Source organism: Dasypus novemcinctus, chromosome 3, assembly GCF_030445035.2.
Source record: "Dasypus novemcinctus isolate mDasNov1 chromosome 3, mDasNov1.1.hap2, whole genome shotgun sequence".
NCBI lineage: Eukaryota > Metazoa > Chordata > Mammalia > Cingulata > Dasypodidae > Dasypus > Dasypus novemcinctus.
In genome coordinates, this window is record NC_080675.1 from 111,299,157 (window position 1) to 111,321,505 (window position 22,349).

The following is a 22,349-nucleotide window of genomic DNA, read 5'->3' on the forward strand; positions in this document are numbered from 1 at the left end:
CTTATAGCAGAGATTATTAATTACAAAGGATGGCGCCCCAAGACTGCTAAACAATTTGTTAGCCAAGAGACTAAAAATCCCTGTTGTATACCAGTGAATTTTTGTCCTCCATTCTATCTAAGTCACCATTTTTATATGTAGTTTATAAAAGGTTGGACTAAATGAACCTCTAAAGTGACTTTTAATTCCAAGATTCCATGATTGTATTTAATTGTAGCTATTAAAATTAACAATTAATTGGAATAATTTATCTGTTTACTTAGGCTTACCTGGTACTGGAACTGAAGAACAATAAAATTATCATAAAGTAAAAAGTATGGAGTCTAGATAGTGCTACTGAAAGAATGTGTAGACTATACAGGATATGTATAAAAATTGAGAGGGAAGCGGATGTGGCTCAAGTGATAGAGCATCCGCCTACCGTCTGGGAGGACCTGGGTTCGATCCCAGGAACTGAGGTGGCACAATTGACAGGAAACCTCTCTCCCCATTGGAGGTCCCCAGGATTAAATCCCAGTGAATCCTAGAGGAGAGAATGAGAAGACAACACAGACAGCAAAAACAGCAGGACAGGAGGAGGGGAAGGGGGATAATAAATAAATCTTAAAAAAAAAAAAATTGAGAGTAAGCATTTAGAAATTTTGATCCTTTGACATTATACTACACCCAAGCACATCATTTTTCTAGTATACATTTAGATAAGCTTTTAGCACATTCGTTTTGCATTTTCCCTGAATATTTAAAGTTTATAGAGCTTGCATTGCTAAATTGCCTCCAGGGACTAGAGTTGTTGCCATGGTCACCAAGGGCAGGGCTGCAGCTTCTCAGTGTTCTACACCCACAAGTCAGGACACATATAGCTTAGGTTATTTACGAAGAGATGAACAGCCTCCCACCCATAGCCCACATCACAATCTAGCATTTCAAATTTGTTTAATCCTATTTAGAAAGTTAGAAAGCAATTTGTTATTTTTTTAACATAGTTCTAGGAATTTATTTTAGGAATAACAAAAGTGTATGCTGGAAGATATTTATTATGATATTATAATTGAGAAAAATTCAAAATTGTTTAAATATCCAGAAATAGAATAATTAAATTATGGAACATCTACTAGATGAAACATTATGCAGCCGTTTGAAAATAATAGTGAAGAGTAAGCAGCAGCATAGAAAAATGTTCGATGCAATGTTAACTGGAATAAAATAAAATTTTATTCACTATGCTTAAAATTGTTTAAAATAACATTTTTTTTGTCCCATATAAAAGGATAAATATCCTTATTTTCCTTAAGAAAGTATATAAAAATATTTATGGTGTGGGATTTTGATTTTCATTCCCTCTTGCTGCTATAATTATCTACATTGTACCTAGGGTTATAAAGCCCCTTCTAAAATCCACGTTTGATCAGGTCATTTCTTTACTTAAGAGCTCTCCCATTCCAACGCGTGTACATTGATTCTCAGGTAAATTAAAAATTGATTAGCTCAACATTCAAGACCTTTCACAACCTTTTTCTCCAGACTCATACCTTACCTGTACCCCCAAGTAATTTTTGTCTTTGCTTATGCTATTTACTTTGCCTGGAATGCCTTCCCTCCCCATTCTCTTCCTAATGAAAGTCTATTTCTCCTTCAAGGCTAAGTTTGTTTATCACCCTTCTTGAAGCCTTTCTTCGCTATCCCATTTTCTTACAAATTAATTTCTCACTTTAGCTCCTTTTTTTAGGTCTTCCTTTAAAAAAAATGTGATAGTCCTTATTACTTTGTATAGATATATTTTCTTTAGTGCAGGAATTATATAGATACTATCTCCCATGACTGTTTGGCACATAATTAGGCACTCAGTAGTGAATCGAATTTGGTTAACTGTTAATGCTCTTAATTTGTTACAGGGGCACTTATGCAATGAACCTTTGGATATGTACAGTTATTTACACAACCAAGGGATTGGAGTTTCACTTGCTCAGTTCTATATCTCATGGGCTGAAGAATACGAAGCTAAAGAAAACTTTAAGAAAGCAGATATGCTATTTCAGGAAGGGATTCAACAGAAGGCTGAACCACTGGAAAGACTGCGATCTCAGCACCGGTAAACCACTTTTCTGGAGCATGTCTTAACTCTTTAAAATTAATAGCATGAAATGCTCTCTAATGGACTGGCAAGTTTACTTTGTTACTATTCAAATTAAAACATATATTTAAAACTTTTTACTTAACACACAGTAAAATTAACTCTTTGGTATAGGAGTTTTGACAAATGAATAGTCATGAAGTCTCTATCACCACAAAAAAGTTTCATCATCCTCTAAAAAAGTTTTTTCTGTTGTGCTGTCCATTTGTAGCCAGCACAAGCCCCTGACAACTACAAATCTATTCTCCAACCTATAGTCTTTCCTTTTTCAGAATGTCACATAAATGGCATCAGACAGTATGTAGCCTTTTGAATCTGGCTTCTTTTACTTAGCATAATGTACTTGAGATTCATTCATGTTTTTGCTGGTATCAATAGTTTATTCGTTTATATTACTAAGAAATATTTCATCGTTTGGATATACCAGTTTATCCATTTACCACTTGAAGACTTTTTACAGGTTTTAGTAGTTATGAATAAAGCCAGTTTTGTGGGAATTCATAGAAAGGGTTTTGTGAGAACAAAGATTTTTGTTTTTCTTGGGTAAATACATAAGAGTATGATTGCTGGATCATATGGTAAGTACATGTTTAAATTTACAAGAAACTGCCAAACTCTTTTTCAAAGTGCTGTACCATTTTGTACCTTTTGAGATGCAGTTCTGATCATTTTCAGCACTTCAAATTGTGTGTTTTTCATCCTTTTTAGTTTTAGCCATTCTAATTGGTATGTAATAGTTTCTTATTTTGGTTTTAATTTTCATTTTTCTACTGATAAATGATGAGCATCTTTACATGTGCTTATTTGCCGTCTATATAACTTTCGGTGAAGTGTTTGACAATTTTTTCGTGGGTTTATTGGCATTTGTGTATCTTATCTGAAGAAATGTCTATTTGAGTCTTTTGCCCATTTTTTAATCAGGTTGTTTGTCTTGTGGTTGAATTAAAGGATTTCGTTATATATTCCAAATATTAAATGCTTAATCAGATGTGGTTTCCAAATATTTTCCCATTTCTGTAAGTTAACTTTTTACTTTCATGATAAAGGCCTTTGATGCACAAAAGTTTTTTTATTTTAATGAAGCCTCATTTATCTATTTTTTCTTTATTGGTCATGCTTTTGTGTAAAGTCTAAGAAACCATCCTCTGCATAGAAAATCTCAAACAATTCACAACAATACTATTAATCAAATTCTGCAAAGTGGCAGGACACAATACCAACAGACAAAAATCAGTATTTTCTGTACACTAGTAAGGAGCAATCTATATGAAGAAAAAAATTCCACTTAAAACAGAAACTAAAATGATCAAAATATCTAGGTATAAATTTAATCAAGGATGTAAAGGACTTATACATGGAAAACTATAAAACATTGCTAAAAGAAGTCAAAGACCTAAATAAATGGAAGGCTGTGTCATGTTCACGGATTGGAAGACCAAATATTGTTGAGCTGTCACTTCTACCCAAAGCAATTTACAAATTCAATGCAATCCCAATCAATATTTCAGGAGGTGGTTTACAGAAATGTAAAAGCCAATCATCAAATTGATATGGAAGGGTAAGGGGCCCCAAATAATCAAAACCATCTTGAAAAAGTAGAACAAAGTTAGAGTTCTTACACTTTCCAATTTTAGAATTGAATTGAGAGTTCAGAAATAAACTTTCACATCTATGGCCAATTGATTTTTGTTGTTGTTTGTTTTTTTGTTTTCTTTTTGCATCATGATCAAGTGAAGTTTATTCCAAAAATGCAAGTTGGTTTAATATTTGAAAATAAATTAAAGCAACATAACATGTTAACAGAAGAGGAAAAATTATACAATCATCCCAATAAATAGAGAAAAAATATTTGGTAAAATTCTATAACAATATAACAGTCATATTTTTTAAAACATACTTCACAAAGTAGGAATAGGTATCTTCCTCAATCTAACAGTATGTAATAGTGAAATATTGAAAGATGTCTGCCTGAGATCAAGCAATAGATGAAGATACCGCTTGCTGTCTGATCTCTGTTCATCTTTTTAGGAGGCACTGGGAATCGAACCTGGGACCTCCTGAGTGTCCAACTACTTGAGTCACATCCCGGTTCCCTAGCCTATTGATTTTTAACAAAGGTCCACTGAATGGGAGAAAGAGTAGTCTCTCCAGCAAACAGTGCTGAGAAAACAGGATATCCATAAGCAAAAGAATGGAAATGGACCATACTGTATATAAAAAAATTAACTCAAAATGGACCAGATATTTTGATAATAGAATGGATAAGAATCAAAACTTTAAAACTACACAAATACATCAGGAAGCATCTTCATTCAGGTTCTTTGAGCAGGATTGGAATGTTTGGGGAAATTTACCAGTAAAATCATCTGGTTCTGGGCTTTTCTTTGTTGGTATGTATTTGATTACTGATTCACTCTTTTTACTTGTTATTGGTCTGTTAAGATCTTCTATTTTTTTCTTGAGTCATTGTAGGTAGTTTTTATGTTCCTAGGACATTGTCCTTTTATATACGTGATCTAATTTATTGGTATAGTTATTCATAGTAGCCTCTAATAGTATTTTGGTGGAGTCAGTAGTAATGTCCTCCTTTTATTTCTGATTTTATTTTCATCCTCTCTCTTATTTTTCTGTTAGTCTAGCTAAAGGTTTGTTGATATTATTGATATTTTCATATTATCAGCTTTTGGTTTTTTTGAGTCTATCAATTTTTATTCTCCACTATAATTTTTTATTTTTTTATTTTTTGAAGTATATCACTCATACATGAACAATAAGTATAATAATAGTTGTGAACCTACAAAACAAACATATAAACATCATACAAGACTCTCATGACTTACCCTACCACCAATAACTTGCATTGTTGTTTTTTTTTTAAAGATTTGTTTTTATTTATTTCTCTCCCTTCCCATCGCCCTGCTCCAGTTGTCTGTTCTTTGTGTCCATTTGCTGTGTGTTCTTCTGTGTCCACTTCTATTCTCGTCAGTGGCACCAGGCATCTGTGTCTCTTTGTTGCATCATCTTGCTGTGTCAGCTCTCTCTGTGTACGGCGCCACTCCAGGGCAGGCTGGACTTCCTTTCACGCTGGGCAGCTCTCCTTATGGGGCACACTCATATTGTGTGGGGCTCCCCTACGTGGGGGACATCCCTGCATGGCACAGCACTCCTTGCACGCATCACCGCTGGGTGTGGGCTAGCTCCATACGGGTCAAGGAGGTCCTGGGTTTGAACTGTGGACCTTCCATATGGTAGGCGGATGCTCTATCCATTGAGCCAAGTCCGCTTCCCTGCATTTTTTGTTTTTTTTAAGATTTATTTTATTTATTTCTCTCCTCTTCCCACCCCCCACTTGTCTGTTCTCTGCATTCATTCGCTGCACGTTCTTCCCTGTTCGCTTCTGTTGTTGTCAGTGGCATGGGAATCTGTGTCTCCCCCTGTCACGTCATCCCACTGCGTCAGCTCTCTGCTTGTGTGGCGCCATTCCTGGGCAGGCTGAACTCTCCTTCACACTGGGCAGCTCTCCCCGCGCGTGGAGTTCCCTGCATGGCATGGCACGCCCCGTGCGCATCAGCACTGCACGTGGGCCAGCTCCACACGGGTCAAGGAGGCCCGGGGTCTGAACCGCGGACCCCCCATGTGGTAGACGTACACCCTATCCATTGGGCCAAGTCCGCTTCCCATTTCCTGCATTGTTGTTAAACCTTTTTAACTAGTAATTAAAGACCATTGTCAAAATATTACTAACCAAAGTATTTTCCCCCAACCAACCCTATTATTATTATCTTTATATCATTTATATATGAACATATGTAAACAATTAAGTGTATAGTGAAAGTTGTGACCTTACAAAGCAAACATGCATAACATCATACAGGGGTCCCATACATCAACCCTCCACCAACACCTTACATTGTCATGAGACATTTGTTACAAATTACGAAAGAATATTGTCAAAATCATAGACCTTATTTTTTACAACAAAGTTATAAACTTATAAAATAATCATGCACATGTGCAGAATTGCCAAACAACACCCCGCCATCAACATACCACACTGTGGTGGAACATTTGCTACAGATAATATCATCTGATTGTTAATATGTCCATAGTGTACTTTTGGCTCACATTTTCTATACTGCCTCATTATCAACATTGTACGTCTTGGCATAGATGCAGGAATATTATATTATTACTGCTAACCACTGTCTAAGGTCACTCCAGCTGTATTTTTCCTTGTGCTTCTCCACATTCCCAACATCCTGGAGTAGTGATGTACATTCGCTCTAGCTCACAAAGGACACTCTTGCACTGTACCATCAACCACAATTCTCATCCATCTCTTGGTTTACTGTGCTATTCAGTTCCTAGATTATTCTCTAGCATTCTGTTAATTGGCATTTACATACCTAGGTACCATTTTCAGCCACATCTCCATTTATAAACTAGCTGTTACTCACTATGTGTTATCCACTCTATACATTTCCACACTTTTACAGTAAAGCTAATTAAAACTTCTACATACATTAAACATCAGTAATCCATCTCAGTCCACCTCCTTTAAGAATCTACCACCAGGGAAACGGACTTTGGCCCAGTGGTTAGGGCGTCCGTCTACCATATGGGAGGTCCGCGGTTCAAACCCCGGGCCTCCTTGACCTGTGTGGAGCTGGCCATGCGCAGTGCTGATGCGTGCAAGGAGTGCCCTGCCACGCAAGGGTGTCCCCCGCGTGGGGGAGCCCCACGCGCAAGGAGTGCGCCCGTGAGGAAAGCCGCCCAGCGTGAAAAAGAAAGAGCAGCCTGCCCAGGAATGGCGCCGCCCACACTTCCTGTGCCGCTGACGACAACAGAAGCGGACAAAGAAACAAAAACAGACAAAGAAACAAGACGCAACAAATAGACACCAAGAACAGACAACCAGGGGAGGGGGGGGAATTAAATAAATAAATAAATCTTTAAAAAAAAAAAAAGAATCTACCACCTACCACCAGGTCTTGAAGATATTTTTCCTACAATTTCTTCTAGAAGTTTTATGGCTCTTTTATTTTTAGGTTTTTGATCCATTTTGAGTCAATTTTTGGATAAGATGTGAAATAGGGGTCCTCTTTCCTTCTTTCAGCTATGGATATACAATTCTTTCAGCACCTTTTGTTGAATGGACTGTTCTGCCCAAGCTGTGTGGGTTTGACAGGCTAGTCAAAAATCACTTGACCAGGGAAACGGACTTTGGCCCAGTGGTTAGGGCGTCCGTCTACCGTATGGGAGGTCCACGGTTCAAACCCCGGGCCTCCTTGACCCGTGTGGAGCTGGCCATGTGCAGTGCTGATGCGCGCAAGGAGTGCCCTGCCACGCAAGGAGTGCGCCTGTGAGGAAAGCCGCCCAGCGTGAAAAGAAAGAGCAGCCTGCCCAGGAATGGCGCCGCCCACACTTCCCATGCCGCTGACGACAACAGAAGCGGACAAAGAAACAAGACGCAGCAAATAGACACCAAGAACAGACAACCAGGGGAGGGGGGGAAATTAAATAAATAAATAAATCTTTAAAAAAAAAAATCACTTGACCATACATGCGAGGGTCTGTTTCTGAACCATGCGTTTGGTTCCATTGGTCTATGTGCCTGTCTTTATGCCAGTACCATGCTGTTTTTACCACTATAGCTACATAATATCATTTAAAGTCTGGAGATGAGGGTTTGCTTTTCTTTTTTATGATGTTTCTGGCTATTCAGGACCCCTTACCCTTCCAAATAAATTTGGTGATCATGTTTTCTTTTTTTAATGCTGGTGGAATTTTTATTGGAGTTGCATTGAATCTGTATATCAACTTGAGTAGAATTGACATCTTTTTTTTTTCAGAGTTATTTATTTATTTCTCTCCCCGTCCCCCTCCCCCCCAGTTGTCTGCTCTCTGTGTCCATTTGCTGTGTGTTCTTCTGTGACCACATCTGTCCTTATCAGCAGCACCAGGAATCTGTTTCTTTTTGTTGCATCATCTTGTTGTGTCAGCTCTCCGTGTGTGTGGCGCCATTCTTGGGCAGGCTGCACTTTCTTTCAAGCTGGGTGGCTCTCCTTACGGGGTGCACTCCTTGCACATGGGGCTCCCCTATGCGGGGGACACACTTGTGTGGCACAGCACTCCTTTGCACATCATCACTGCACATGGCCCAGCTCCACACAGGTCAAGGAGACCCGGGGTTTGAACCGCGGACCTCCCATGTGGTAGGCGAACACCCTATCCATTGGGCCAAGTCCGATTCCCAGAATTGACATCTTAATGATATTTAGTCTTCTAATCCATGAACAGGGAATGTTCTTCCAGTTATTTAGGCCTTTTTAAATTTCTTTTGACATTGAATTGCAGTTTTCTGAATACAAGTGCTTTACATCATTGGTTAAGTTTATTCCTGACTCGTTGAGTTTTATCTGTCATATTTTATTTTTACCACTCTTTTGATACTTTTAGTTAGTTTTATTGATATCGTCTTCATTTCTAGACTCTCTTCCAGGCCTCTCTCTCCTGTCTTTTCTTTTCAGGCTCTAGCACACCCTTTAGTATTTCCTGAAAATCTGGTCTCTTAGGTAGAAATTCTCTGTTTCTGTTTTATCTGTGAATATTCTAGTCTGGTCCTCATTTTTGAAAGACAGCCTTGCTGTATATAAGATTCTTGGCTTGAAGATTTTCTTTTGTAGTATCTTAAATGTATCATACAACTATCTTCTTGCCTTCATGGTTTCTCGTGAGAAATCAGCACTTAATCTTATTGGGTATCCCTTGTGTGTTATGCATTGCTTTTCTCTTGCTGTTCTCAGAATTCTCTCTTTGTCTTTGGTGTTTGACATTCTGATGAGTATGTGTCTTGGAGTTGGTCTATTTGGATTTTTTCAGATGGGAGTACATTGTGTTTCTTGGACATGGATATCTATGTCCTTCAATAGGTTTGGGAAATTTTCTATTATTTCTCCCAATATCCCTTCTGCCCCTTTTCCCTTCTCTTCTCCTTCTGGGACACCCATGACACATATGTTTGCATGCCTTTTGCAGTCATTTCGTTCTCTGAGACCTTGTTCAATTTTTCCCATTCTTTTCATCATCTGTTCCTTTGTATGTTCACTTTCAGAGGCCATGTGTTCAATCTTACCAATCCTTTCTTCTGCCTCCTTAAGTCTCCTATTATATGATTCCAATTTTTTAAATGTTTTTATTTTTAAATGAATTTTTTAAAAATTTTATTTCATTTTAGTCATTTTATTTTTTTAAATGATTTATTATTTATTTCTCTCCCCTCCCTTGCCCCCCCCCCCCCAATTGTCTGCTCTCTGTACCCATTTGCTGTGTGTTCTTCTGTGTCCACTTGTGTTCTTGTCTGAGGCACTGGGAATCTGTGTCTCTTTTTGTTGCGTCGTCTTGCTGCGTTAGCTCTCCGTGTGTGTGGCGCCACTCCTGGGCAGTCTGCACTTTTTTCACACAGGTCGGCTCTCCTTGCACTTGGGGTCCCCTATGCGGAGGACGCCCCTGTGTGGCATGGCACTCCTTGTGCGTATCAGCACTGCACGTGGGCCAGCTCACTGCACGGGTCAGGAGACCCATGGGTTTGAACCCTGTACCTCCCATGTGATAGGCAGATGCTCTATTATGCTCTATTAGTTGAGCCAAATCTGCTTCCCCAATGTTTTTTAAATTTCATTTCTTGCACCTTTCATTCCCACAAGGTCTGCTATTTTTCTATGTATGCTTTCAAATTCTTTGTTTTTTTTGTTTTTTTTTTTTTTTTAAGATTTATTTATTTATTTAATTTCCCCCCCTCCCCTGGTTGTCTGTTCTTGGTGTCTGTTTGCTGCGTCTTGTCTCTTTGTCCGCTTCTGTTGTCGTCAGCGGCACGGGAAGTGTGGGCGGCGCCATTCCTGGGCAGGCTGCTCTTTCTTTTCACGCTGGGCGGCTTTCCTCACGGGCGCACTCCTTGCGCGTGGGGCTCCCCTACGCGGGGGACACCCTTGCGTGGCACGGCACTCCTTGCGCGCATCAGCGCTGCGCATGGCCAGCTCCACACGGGTCAAGGAGGCCCGGGGTTTGAACCGCGGACCTCCCATATGGTAGACGGACGCCCTAACCACTGGGCCAAAGTCTGTTTCCCTCAAATTCTTTGTTGTGCTCATCCAGTGTCTTCTTAATATCCTTAATCTCTTTAGCCATCTCACTGAATTTATTAAGGAGATTTGTTTGAACAACTATGATTAGTTGTCTCAACTCCTTTATGTAATCCGGAGGTTTGTCTTGTTCCTTTAACTGGGCTAAAGCCTCCTGTTTCTTGGTGTAGATTGTAATTTTTGTTGGTGTCTTGGCATCTGGATTACTAGAGTATTTTTTCTGGGTGCAGTTTTTCTCTTTAGTTTAGGGCTTCCTGCCCTTTCTCCCTTGCTGGTTGTGCAGTAAGAGCCAAAGTTGTAACTGGTGCTATAAGCGGTGGAGACTCAAGCTGCCCTCATTGCCCCAGGGACCAATGAAGCATCTCTCAACTCTCTCCTTTGTCAGGGGTAGAGACAGAGTTACAGCTTTGTGGAATAATCCAAGTCATGCAGGCCTGGACTGTGTTGCCCAGAGAGACTGATGAAGCTTCATGCCTTTTTCTCCCCTGCCTGGCGTAGGGATAGAGCTGCAGGTGTGGGCAGCAATCTATGCAATGTGGGTCCAAGATGACTGCAGTTGCCCCGGTAGACTTCCTATTTTCAGTCAGTGCCAGCCAAGGGTACCTGCAGTTACCTGGATAGGTTCGTTCAGGCCCGCCAGCCTGTTCCTTGCCAGAGGTGGGGCTGAAGCCTATCCTAGGGCTGCAGGCTGATCTGGGTGAAAGAATCTGGTTCCTACTGTCACTGTGATTTTTGGTCAGCCAGTCTTCCCCTCAGGCTGGGGGCAGAGTCAAAATGGCGGCCACCAGCCTCTTTCCAATTTGGGCAGATTCATACCCCAACTGTTCCCAGGGTTACATCTTACCCAGCTGATTTTCTGGAGAGACTGGTACAGGTCCTTGCAGCTTCCTCCCTGCTGGAAGTGGCACTGGGGCCTAGGCTAGAACTGCAATCTTATCTGGATGGAAAAAAAACTGATCCCCACCAGTACTGTGTTTTTCTGTCCGCCCCAATTCCCCTCATGCCAGGCTACAGGCCTCTTTCTGACTTGGACAGGCTCAAACTTTAGCTGTTCTCAGGATTATACTTTAGCCTGCGGAATTTACTCATCAGCAGCTGAGGTTGGTGCCTAACCGTCTCTTCTTCACACATTTTTGGGAAGTGGAGCTTTCAGTTTCAGCTGCAGAACAGCTCCCAAGGCGGCTTGTGTCTCCAGTGAAGGTTGGGCACCAGACTCCATGGAGTGGAGTGCTCTACTTAATGAACCTTCTCTGCAGATGGGCAATCTCCTCCTTCCATTCCTTCAAGGATGTTGCAGGATGCTCTTCTGGCCTCCTGGAGCCCCAAATAGGTGCTTCAGCTAGCTCCAGGTAGCTCTGGGTATTTACTTAATTCCCTGTAGCAGGAGGTGGGTGCATCTCTCATTTTCGGAAGATAGTCTTGCCATATATAAACTCTTGTTTGGTGAATGTTTTCTTTTAAAACCTTAACTACTTCATCCTACTACCTTCTTGCCTCCATAGGTTCTGATGAGAAATTGGCATTTAATCTTATTGGGACTCCCTTGTATATAATACCTTGCTTTTCTCTTGCAACCTACAAAACTTTATTATTTTTTTTTTAATTTTTTATTTTATTTTTATTTATCTATTTATTTTATTTAATCCCCCCCCCCTCCCCCGGTTGTCTGTTCTCTCTGTCTATTTGCTGCGTCTTGTTTCTTTTGTCCGCTTCTGTTGTCGTCAGCGGCACGGGAAGTGTGGGCGGCGCCATTCCTGGGCAGGCTGCAACTTTCTTTCACGCTGGGCGGCTCTCCTTACCGGGTGCACTCCTTGCACGTGGGGCTCCCCTACGCGGGGGACACCTCTGCGTGGGACGGCACTCCTTGCGTGCATCAGCACTGCGCATGGGCCAGCTCCATACGGGTCAAGGAGGCCCGATGTTTGAACCGCGGACCTCCCATGTGGTAGACGGACGCCCTAACCACTGGGCCAAGTCCGTTTCCCAAAACTTTCTTCTTTGTCTTTGGCATCTAACAGTTTGACTACCCTGTGTCTGGGTGTGGTTCTTTTAAAGGTTATCCTCTTTGGGGATTCACTGGGCATCTGAAATATGCATATTCATGTCTTTCATTAAATTCAGGAAGTTTTCTGCCATTATTTTTTTTAATATTCTTTCTGCACCTTTCTTCCTTCTCCTTCTGGAACTTTCATAATGCATATTTTGGTACACTTGATGGTGTCCCACAGATCCCTTAGGTTTTGTTCTCTTTACTTCTTTATTTCTTCTCAGCCTAAATTATTTCTTGTCTTTGTCTTGTCTTGTCTTTGGGTTCACTGATTCTTCTGCCAGATACAATCTACTATTGAAACTCTCAGAAATTTTTCATTTCAATTATTGTTGGCTTTCCCTTTTTTTATGTCTTTCTTTATTGAGATTCTTATATTCATTCATTATTTTCCTGATATATTTCTTAATGTTTTCCTTAATCTTCTTGAGCATAATGAAGGTTTTGTTTTTGTTTTTGTTTTTTATTTTTTCATCTTTGTCCTGTGTCCAAGGTCTGTTTTATTCATTTGATGGTTTCTGGATTTTTATCTTACTCCTTTGTATGGGCCACCATTTCCTGTTTATTTGTCTTGTAATCTTTTGTTGCATGCACATTTTAACTCTGGGATTTAGTCCTTAAATTCCTTAAGTTTTTATGACTAATGATAGGACTTTAATCCTTTGAGTGCCAGGAGCTAATAAAAACAACCGAACAAATGTAAAAACCACCATTCATAATCTTTGCACATTGCTTCTGTGTTGGCTGGGGCTCTTCTTCAGAGTTTAATCCTCCTATTAAGAAGTGCAGGGTCCTCTTTCTCTTTTTTCAGTCTTTGTTCTTCTGGTCTTGAGCCCCCTTGGGACCTTAGAAATTCCCCTGTTTATAAGATTCAGAATGCCTATTCCATCTCCCTTTGAAATAGACTTCCTCCTCCTCCTGGTTGCTTTAGTATATAACTTAAAACAGTTAATAGTTTTCCCTAGGCCACTGTGACTGAATTGCTTATTATACTACTTTAGCTGTTCTGCTTACAGGGCAAGTTCTAGTTTGAGGTAAGTTTCCTGGTTTGGTCTTTCAGTAGATTTGCACAGGCATACAGCACCCCAGGATGTGCCTAATGGTTCCTGTGTACCCTCTCGAACAGAACCCATTATGGGAGGACTACAGACTCACATTAGGAGCACAGACTGGCTCCACATGTGCTCTAAAGTGGCGGGGGTGGGCCAGCAAGGGCACCACACTTCTCATATTGGTTGTTGTTTTTTTTAAATAATTTATATGTCATAATAATCTTTTTCTTCCCCTTTCCCCACCCTGCTGTTTTTGCTGTCTGTGTCCATTCGCTGTGTGATCTTCTGTATCTGTTTCTCTTTTTGTCTTCTTGTCTCGTCTTTCTCCCCTAAGATTCACTGGGATTCGATCCTGGGGACCTCTGATGTGGAGAGAGGTTCCCTGTCAATTGTGCCACCTCAGTTCCTGGTCTCTGCTGCATTTCACCTTGACTCTCCCCTTTATCTCTCTTTTGTTGCATCATCATCTTGCTACATGACTCACTTGGCGGCCACTGGCTCACCATGTGGCCACCTGGCTCACTGCACAGGCACCCTTTCTCTCCTTTTTCACCAGGAAGCCTAGAGATTGAACCTGTGTCCTCCCATATGGTAGGTGGAGGCCTTATCACTTGAGCCACATCCGCTTCCCTCCTATTGTTTTTAAGGCCGCCTTTTCTTGATTTGTCATTCCTCCAGATACTGCAACCAATTAACTGTTTTCTGGAGTTTTGTGGAAGATGGCTTTGCCAGTTTTTGCTAGTATTCAAAGAGTCTATGGAGGAATGGCACCCTGGAGCATCTTACCCCACTATCTTGTTCAACGGTGAATGTCCTGTTTGTGGTTTTGATTTGCATTTCCCTAATGGCTAATGATGTTGAGCATCTTTTCATGTGCTTTTTGGCTATTTCTGTATCTTCTTTGGAGAAGTGTCTTTTGAAGTCCTTGGTCCATTTTTTAATTGGGTTTGTCTTTTTTGTTGTTCAGTTTTAGGAATTCTTTATATAACCTGTATATTAAAGCCTTATCAAATGAAGTTGTAAAACATTTGACAACATGGATGAACCTGGAGAACATGATGTTGAGCAAAGCAAGCCAGACACAAAAGGACCAATACTGTATGAATGTGTTATTATGAACCAAATATATTGTGTAACATTTTATGATCCCCCCAAAATTTATAGTATCCAGTTAAAAAAAAAAGCCTTATCAAATATGTTTTCTAGATATTTTCTTCCCTTCTGTAGGTTGCCTTTTGTGTTTTGTTTTGTTTTGTTTTTCCTGAGGTTCCAGGTCCAGGCATTGAACCCAGGACCTGGGTTGGTTTTTTTTGTTTGTTTGCTTGTTTGCTTTTATGTTTTTAGACAGCATCAGGAACCAAACCCAGGACCTTCCTGTGTGGGAAGCAGGTGCTCAACTCTTTGAGCCACATGTGCTCCCCATTTTTATGTTCTTGATAATGTCCTTTGCATAAAAGCTTTTAATTTTGGTAAGTCCCATTTATCTATTTTTTCTTTAGTTTGTGATTTTGGTATAAATTCTAAGAATCCATTCCCTAACACAAGTTCCTGGAGATTTTTCCCTGTTTTCTTCCACAAGTTTTGTTTTTTTCTCTTGTATATATGTGCTTGATCCATTTTGAGCACAACACTCTTGATTACTATAGCTTTTAGTTATGTTTTCCAATTGGGAAATATGAATCCTCCAACATTGTTCTCCTTTTCCAAGATTTTTTTTCATCTGTCCAGGTATGCCAATTTTTATTAATTAGTCTGAAGGGTCACACATTCTTATCTCTGTCATTTCTATCCAGTTAGTTTTTTATTTCATCGATTTTATTTTTCTGATATCAATTTTCTTTTTTTTTTTTAATGCTTTCTGTTTCTCTGCTGAGAACTTCTATCTTTCCATTCATTTCAAATGTCTTTACCTTTACCTCGTAGAATGTAGTAATAGTAATTGCTTTAAGATCTCTTGTTTAAAAATCCCAGCATCTGGGTCATCTTGGAGTTGGCATCTGTTGTCTTTTCTTTTGAGAATTGGTCATACTTTCCAGGTTCTTTGGATGTTATGTAATTTTGGATTGTGTCCTGAACATTTTGTATATTATGTTATGAGACTCAGGAGAATATTGATGTTTTTATACTAGTAGGCAACCAACCTTCATATCACAAGTTCTGCCTCACCTTATATAGGTGTGGTTCTAATGTCAATTTAGTGTTCAAGGCCTTTCCCATGCTGTTCAGGAGATAACCTGGGGCATGGGCAGTGGTTGATTTCATAGTTCAGTTCTCAAAGTGTGTTATATGCTGCTTTGGGTGTTTCCTGTACATGCACAGCTTATGAGTGAGCCTAGGAATTGTGCCAATTCATACACAGAATTAGAAGATTCCCTTCTTCGGTTCATTCCTATCCAATATTCATCCTACACTCTTGCCCTCAGAGTCCCTTTTCGCAGTCCTTTGGCCAGAAAGGATGGTGTTTTTTTCTAGGCGTTTTAGTTTCCCACACCACTATTGCAACAGTGCAACGCTATGAGAGAAAAAAGGAAAAGAAAAAGAAAAACAAAAAACAGGAAATTCAACCCTGTGTGGGTTGCCTCTTCAAGTTTTGACTCCTCTCCACAATTTACCTGCTTTTGTTTACTTTCCAGTAGTGTCCTCAGTCGCTTCTTTTTGTATTTTGTCCCAGAATTTAAATTCTATTCAGTAAAGGAGAGGCTGTAGTAGGGCTACTCCATCTTGGTCAGCATCTGCAATGTATTCCATATTTTTATGCTTCTGATAATACTTAAAAGTGTAGCAACAGCATGGTATGGAGTATTTCAGTCTTCCTTACTTCTGCCAGCTTTGCTAAAGTAAAATCTCACATTGTGTGCAACCTCATTTCATATGGATCAGCAAAAGACAGTGCATTGTGTGTGTGAAGAGAGAGAGATACAGAGATAAAATAGACATGGCAGGATATTAACAATTGACAAATCTAAGTGAAGGATAAATAGGTGCTCATTGTACTGTTCAACTAGTCTGCAAATTTTCAACATTTTATAATAAAAAATGTATTGTATATGTGACTTTACTGTGATCTAAAACTTTTTTGAAGACAAAATTAAAAATTAAAAAAAAAAAGAATGTAGACCTTGAGGGAGGAATGAAAGAAATTGCCTTGCCACTGTACATACAGGGCAACACCTTTTACAGTGATGAAAGGCAAAATGTCAAAAACAAAGTAATTTATATTTTTCATTTTTAATACCCCATTTTATTTTCTCTAAATTAGTATGTATTCTATTTCTAATCTTTAAACCTATCATTACTATTTCATTTTCCTACTAATTGAATTTGGCAAATATTAGGTTTCATTTTTGAAGAAGTTTTGGACCACAGAGTGGTTCAACCTTGGCAGGGGAGGAATGCTGGCGTGGGGTGTTATTGATGGGGGACACATGGTTGGGAGGGAGTTCTCCAGGGAATGTATATAGGGTATATAAAAATGTTCAGATATTCGTTAGTTATTTTCATAGTAGTTAGAGTTACAAACGACAACTGAGGGATTGTAGAGTTCCTAGCCAGGAGAGCTCTGTCAGATTCCCCAATGGAACAGCAACAATCCCCCAAGTACAAGGACGAAGACCAAGGAAGGATGGTCCAGTGGTGGGCCCTTGATACTGATAACTATGCTTATGAGCCTGTGTGCCTGAAATTTCAACGAGACCTAGAGCTGCAGGGTGCCTAAGAGTTACCTCCTGAGAGCCTCCATGTTGCTCAAATGCGGCCATTCTCTAAGCCAAACTCAGCATGTAAATGTACTACCTTCCCCACAGCATAAGACCCGGGAATGAGCCTCCCTGGTGCTGAGGGATTACTACCAATCACTAGCTGGTGATACAACTAGAAAAAGACCTTGGATAAAAGGCAGAAATGGTAAAGACAAGTAAGTGGACTTACTGGTATTCTACTATACAACTATTGTGACTCTCGCAATTGAAGAAATTGTATCATTGATGTGGAGACAGTGGCCATGGTAGTTGCTGAGGGCAGGGAGAGGGAAGTAGAGATGTGATGTGGGGGCATTTTCGGGACTTGGTGTTGTCCTAAATGATATTGCAGGGACAGATGCTGGACATTATATATCCTGCCATAACCCACTGAATGGACTGGGAGAGAGTGTTAACTATAATGTAAACTATAATCCAGGTGCTGCAGCACTGCTCCAAAATGTATTCACCAAATGCAATGAATGTGCCACAGTGATGAAACAGGTTGTTGATGTGGGAGGAGTGGGGGGGTGGAGGTGGGGGTGGGGTATATGAGAACCTTTTATATTTTTTAATGTAACATTTTTTGTGATCTTTGTATCTTTTTTTAAAAAAGACAGAAAAAACAAAGAACCAAATAAATGGAAAAAAAAAAGTTGATGAAGGACATCTCTGTCCTCAAGAAATTTTTAAATCTCAGTCCTTAGTCACCCTAATAGTGATCCTCAGAGTGTTTTTTTTTCCTTTACTAGAGAAAATGATGGATTTACAGAATAATCATGCATAAAATACAGGATTCCCATATACCATCCCACCACCAAAACCTGCATTGGTGTGGAACATTTGTTACAATTGATGATAGCACATTTTTATAACTGTGTTCTTAACTAAAGTCAATGATTTAACTTAGGGTTCATTGTATAGTGTAGTTCCATGGATTTTTTTTTTTTTAATTCTGTTACCATATATACAGTCTAACATTTTCCCTTGTATTTATATTCACGTATATATTTCATTGCTCCTAACTGCATTCACAGTGTTGTGCTGGCCTTGCCACCATCCATTATCAAAACATTTCCATCATTCCAAATAGGAACCCTGTACAAATTAAGCCTTAACTTTCCATTCCCTGTCCTTACCCTCTCCCCTCATAACCTATATTATATACTCTGACTCTATGAGTTTGCTTATTCTAATTGTTTCACATTAGTGAGGTCATTCAGTATTTGTCCTTTTGTGTCTGGCTTATTTCACGCAATATGATTTCTTCAAGGTTCATCCGTGTTGTCACACATATCAGAACTTTAGTCCTTTTTACAGCTGAATAATATTCTATTTTGTATATATACCACCTTTTATCTATCCATTCATTGGTTGATGACACTCAGGTTGCTGCCATCTTTTGACAATTATGAACAATGCTGCTATGAACATCAGTGTGCAAATATCTGTTTGAATCCCTGCTTTCAATTCTTTTGGGTATATACCTAGTAGTGGGATTGTAAAATCATCTGGTAGTTCTATACTTAGCTTTCTGAGGAACTACCAAACTGTCTTTCACAGTGGCTACACCATTTTACATTGCTACCAGCAATGAATGAGTGTTCCTATTTCTCTGTATCCTCGCCAACACTTATTATTCATTTTTTTATTAGCAGTCATTCTAAATGGTGTGAAATGGTATCTCAATGTGGTCTGAATTTACATTTCTCTCATAGCTAATGATGTTGAGCATCTTTTTATGTGCTTTCTGACCATTTGTGTATCTTCTTTGGAGAGGTGTCTGTTCAAGTCTTTTGCCCATTTTTAAATTGGGTCTATGTCTTTTTTTTTTTAAGATTTACTTTATTTCTCCCCACCCCCTCATTGTTTGCACATCTTCCTTGTTTCTTTAGAAGGCAACAGGCACCGAACCCAGGACCTCCGATTAAGGAGGAAGGTGCCTAATTGCTTGAGCCACCTCCGTTCCCTGCTTTATTGTTCTCTCATTGTGTTTCTTCTTGTATCTCTTGTTCCATCAGCTTGCTGTGCCTGCCTAGTGTGTCAGCTTGCTGTCTTGCTCATGTTCTTTAGGAACACCAGGAACCTCCATTCCCTCCTTTGTTGTGTCTCTAATTATGTTTTTCTTCTTGTGTCTCTTGTGTCAGCTTGCCACATGCCTGCCTGTCATGCCAACTTGCTATCTTCTTTAGAAGGCACCGGGAACCAAACCAGGGACCTCTCATGTGGTAGGCAGGAGCTCAGTCACTTGAGCCAATCCACTTCCCTCTTTTTGCTTTTAAATTGAGGGATTTCTTTATATGTACTAGGTTGTAATCCTTTATCAGATATGTGGTTTCCAAATATATTCTCCCATTGTGTAGGCTGTCTTTTTACTTTCATGATAAATTCCTTTGAGGAATAAAAGTTTTTTATTTTGAAGAAGTCCCATTTATCTCTTTTTTCTTTTGTTGCTTGTGTTTTGGGTGTAAAGACTAAGAAACAATTGTGTAGTACAAGGTCCTGAAGATGCTTCCCTACATTTTTTCTAGGAGTTTGATAGTTCTAGCTCTTATATTTAGGTCTTTGGTCCATTTCAAGTTGATTTTTGTATATGGTGTGAGGTAGGGGTCGTCCTCCTTTTTTCCTGCAAATGGAGGTTCAGGTTTCCCAGTACCATTTGTTGAAGAGACTTTTCTTTCCCGTTTTAGTGATCTTTGCCCCTTGTCAAAAATCAGTGGGCCATACATGTGAGTGTTTATTTCTGAGCTCTCAATTATATTACATTGGTCTTATATGTCTGTCCTTGTGCTGGTACTTTGCTGTTTTAATTACTGTGGCTTTGTGATAAGTTTTAAGATCAGGATATGAGTCCTCCACCTTGATTCTTCTTTTTCAAGATAGCTTTAGCTATTTGGGACCCCTTAACCTTCCATATAAATTTGATGATTGGCTCTTCAGAGTATTTTTAATTTGTTATTCAGTCAAACTTGAACATTTAAAGGGGGAACTAAATATTCTAGCTAAAACCTTCTCTGATCCCAAAGTGCTCCTCTTTATTTCTGAGAGAATAAACACTTTCTTAGAGATATTTCTATACTTCTTCCCCTTGTGTCACTATTCTGCCATTTATATTAACAAACTAGAAATTTTAAATCTGGTGAGTAGTGGTTATGTCACCAAAAGTTAGTTGTCCATTCTTTCTAGACAATTCCAAGCTCGAGTATCTCGACAAACTCTGTTGGCACTTGAGAAAGAGGAGGAGGAAGAGGAAATGTTTGGATATTTTGAACCACAGCGAAGCACACTGGCTGATCTAAAAAGCAAAGGGAAAAAGACAGCAAGAGCTCCAATCAGCCGCATAGGACGTGCTCTCAAGGGTAATTTTGTTAAATGTTATTGTAGAGTATTAATATTCTGTGGCTCAGGTGGTAGACAAATTATGTAAAGAGATAATGCATAAATATACGTGTGAACATTGCCCTAGTTTTCTGAGTACTGGGTAGCAAACAAAAGAAGTCTAAGGATAGCTGGGGTGGTAGGGATTACAGTGTGCAGTAAAACCAAAAGGTGTCAGCAGTTTTGTCTTAAGAAAAAGCCTAATAGTTAGGAGGCATCAAGATTTTTCTGAGTTTCAGGGTTGTTAGTTAAAAGAAGAAAATGCAGTAAAATAGTTGGCATTGTTAAGAGGAAGGCTTAGACCTAGCAAAGCCTTAAAGAATAGTAGTAACATGATGAAGGATCTTGTCTTCAGCCTTTTCAGGCCAGAAATTACTCTTGGTATACTCAAAGAACCGTAACCTTTTATTGACTAAATTTATAGCAATTAGACCTGTAAATCAGAATGCTTTTTGTCTTTTCTTGATATCAGTTTATCTGGGAACTAAATTTATTAGAATGTTGCTTGGAGATTCTAGAACTGAGGCAAAGGGGACATATAATCCTAAAGGATACTTTATCCAGATCATGATGATGCTTGATGTGAGTAATAACCTGCCCCACAACAAAAAACACCCCTAATAAATGGATTGACTTGTGGTCTCTAGACTTCAGCTGCTTTCGTTTTCAGTGAAAGAAAATTTAAAACTGAAGAATGAGGTTAGGTTAGTCAAAACTGGACAGTGTTAGAAAGGATTTAGAGTTTCTTTTTGAAAATCTATGAATAAAAGATTGGAGGGAGAGGGATAGTGTAAGAAAAAATACAGAATGGATAAGAAGGTTATTAATTGCTCTATGAAGATTTATTTTAATTATTATTTTTTAAATCTCCATTTGATTCTATGGTAGAAGTGATCTCCTTGATTTGGGGAAGAATAGGTATACCTTATCTGGCATCTCAGTTGATAATTAAAGTTTTTATATAAAGTTTTAATATTTTTCTCCTAGCTCCAAGCCAGAACAGAGGACTCCAAAATCCAGTTCCTCAACAGATGCTAAGTAATTCTAGAATTGCTATTTTTGATGAAAACGCTGATGAGGCTTCTAGAGCAGAATTGTCTAAGCCTGCAGTCCAGCCCTGGATAGCACCCCCTGTGCCCAGGGCCAAAGAGAACGAGCTGAAAGCAGGCCCTTGGAACACAGGCAGGCCCTTGGAGTACAGGGTAAGGACTCCTAGGTCTTGCCAGCATGCCAAAAAGTCAGATTTAGGAGAGTATTTTTAGCATCTCTCAATTCCTCTTGAATATTTAGTCATAGTCTGCATAGGTCAGAACGTAAAACCATAGTGATTTCAGTTTTCTTCTTTATGGCAGCCTCGTGGTAATACAGCTCCTGTGACAGCTGTACCTCCTATGCTTCCCAGTTTTACTCCATATGTGGAAGAGACTGTGCCGCAACCAGTTATGTAAGTTTGAATTCCAGATATTTTAAAGTAGGAATTACTAAGAGTGAGCGTAAGCATCTATCCTAGTCTCCAACGGTATATTTTCTTTTTTTATGTGGATGAAAGTAACAAGAGTTTCCTGTTTCTTTTTGTTTGTTTTAGGAGGTCCTAGGGATTGAACCCATGACCTCATTCATACATGGGAAGCAGGTGCTCAACCACTGAGCTACATCTGCTCCTCTCATGTTTCTTTCATGTCTATATTCCTTTGCTTAATTAGGAATAAAAGACCATTTGGTAATATTCTTATTAAGGAATAAACTTATTAATTAGGTTTATACCTATAGTACTTTAGTCAAAGATAAAGACTGTGATTTAAATAAGATGTTCTGCCTTTGTTCTTGACAGTAATTAGAAATTGTCATTATTTTCCTTCTCAT

The 22,349-nt window shown here is 39.3% G+C and overlaps 1 protein-coding gene across 2 annotated transcripts in view; it reads left to right on the forward strand.

Moving 5' to 3' along the window:
* BUB1B (BUB1 mitotic checkpoint serine/threonine kinase B) overlaps positions 1 to 22,349 on the forward strand; it is a 65,055-nt gene that overhangs the window by 10,801 nt on the left and 31,905 nt on the right. Inside the window, exons 5-8 of one of the 2 annotated variants that reach the window (XM_058293907.1) lie at positions 1,893 to 2,089; positions 20,295 to 20,467; positions 21,474 to 21,688; positions 21,839 to 21,930. In XM_058293907.1, coding sequence (XP_058149890.1) covers positions 1,893 to 2,089; positions 20,295 to 20,467; positions 21,474 to 21,688; positions 21,839 to 21,930 — 677 coding nt within the window. The remainder of the gene's footprint in view (positions 1 to 1,892; positions 2,090 to 20,294; positions 20,468 to 21,473; positions 21,689 to 21,838; positions 21,931 to 22,349) is intronic. The other variant, XM_058293908.1, reaches the window with a different exon arrangement.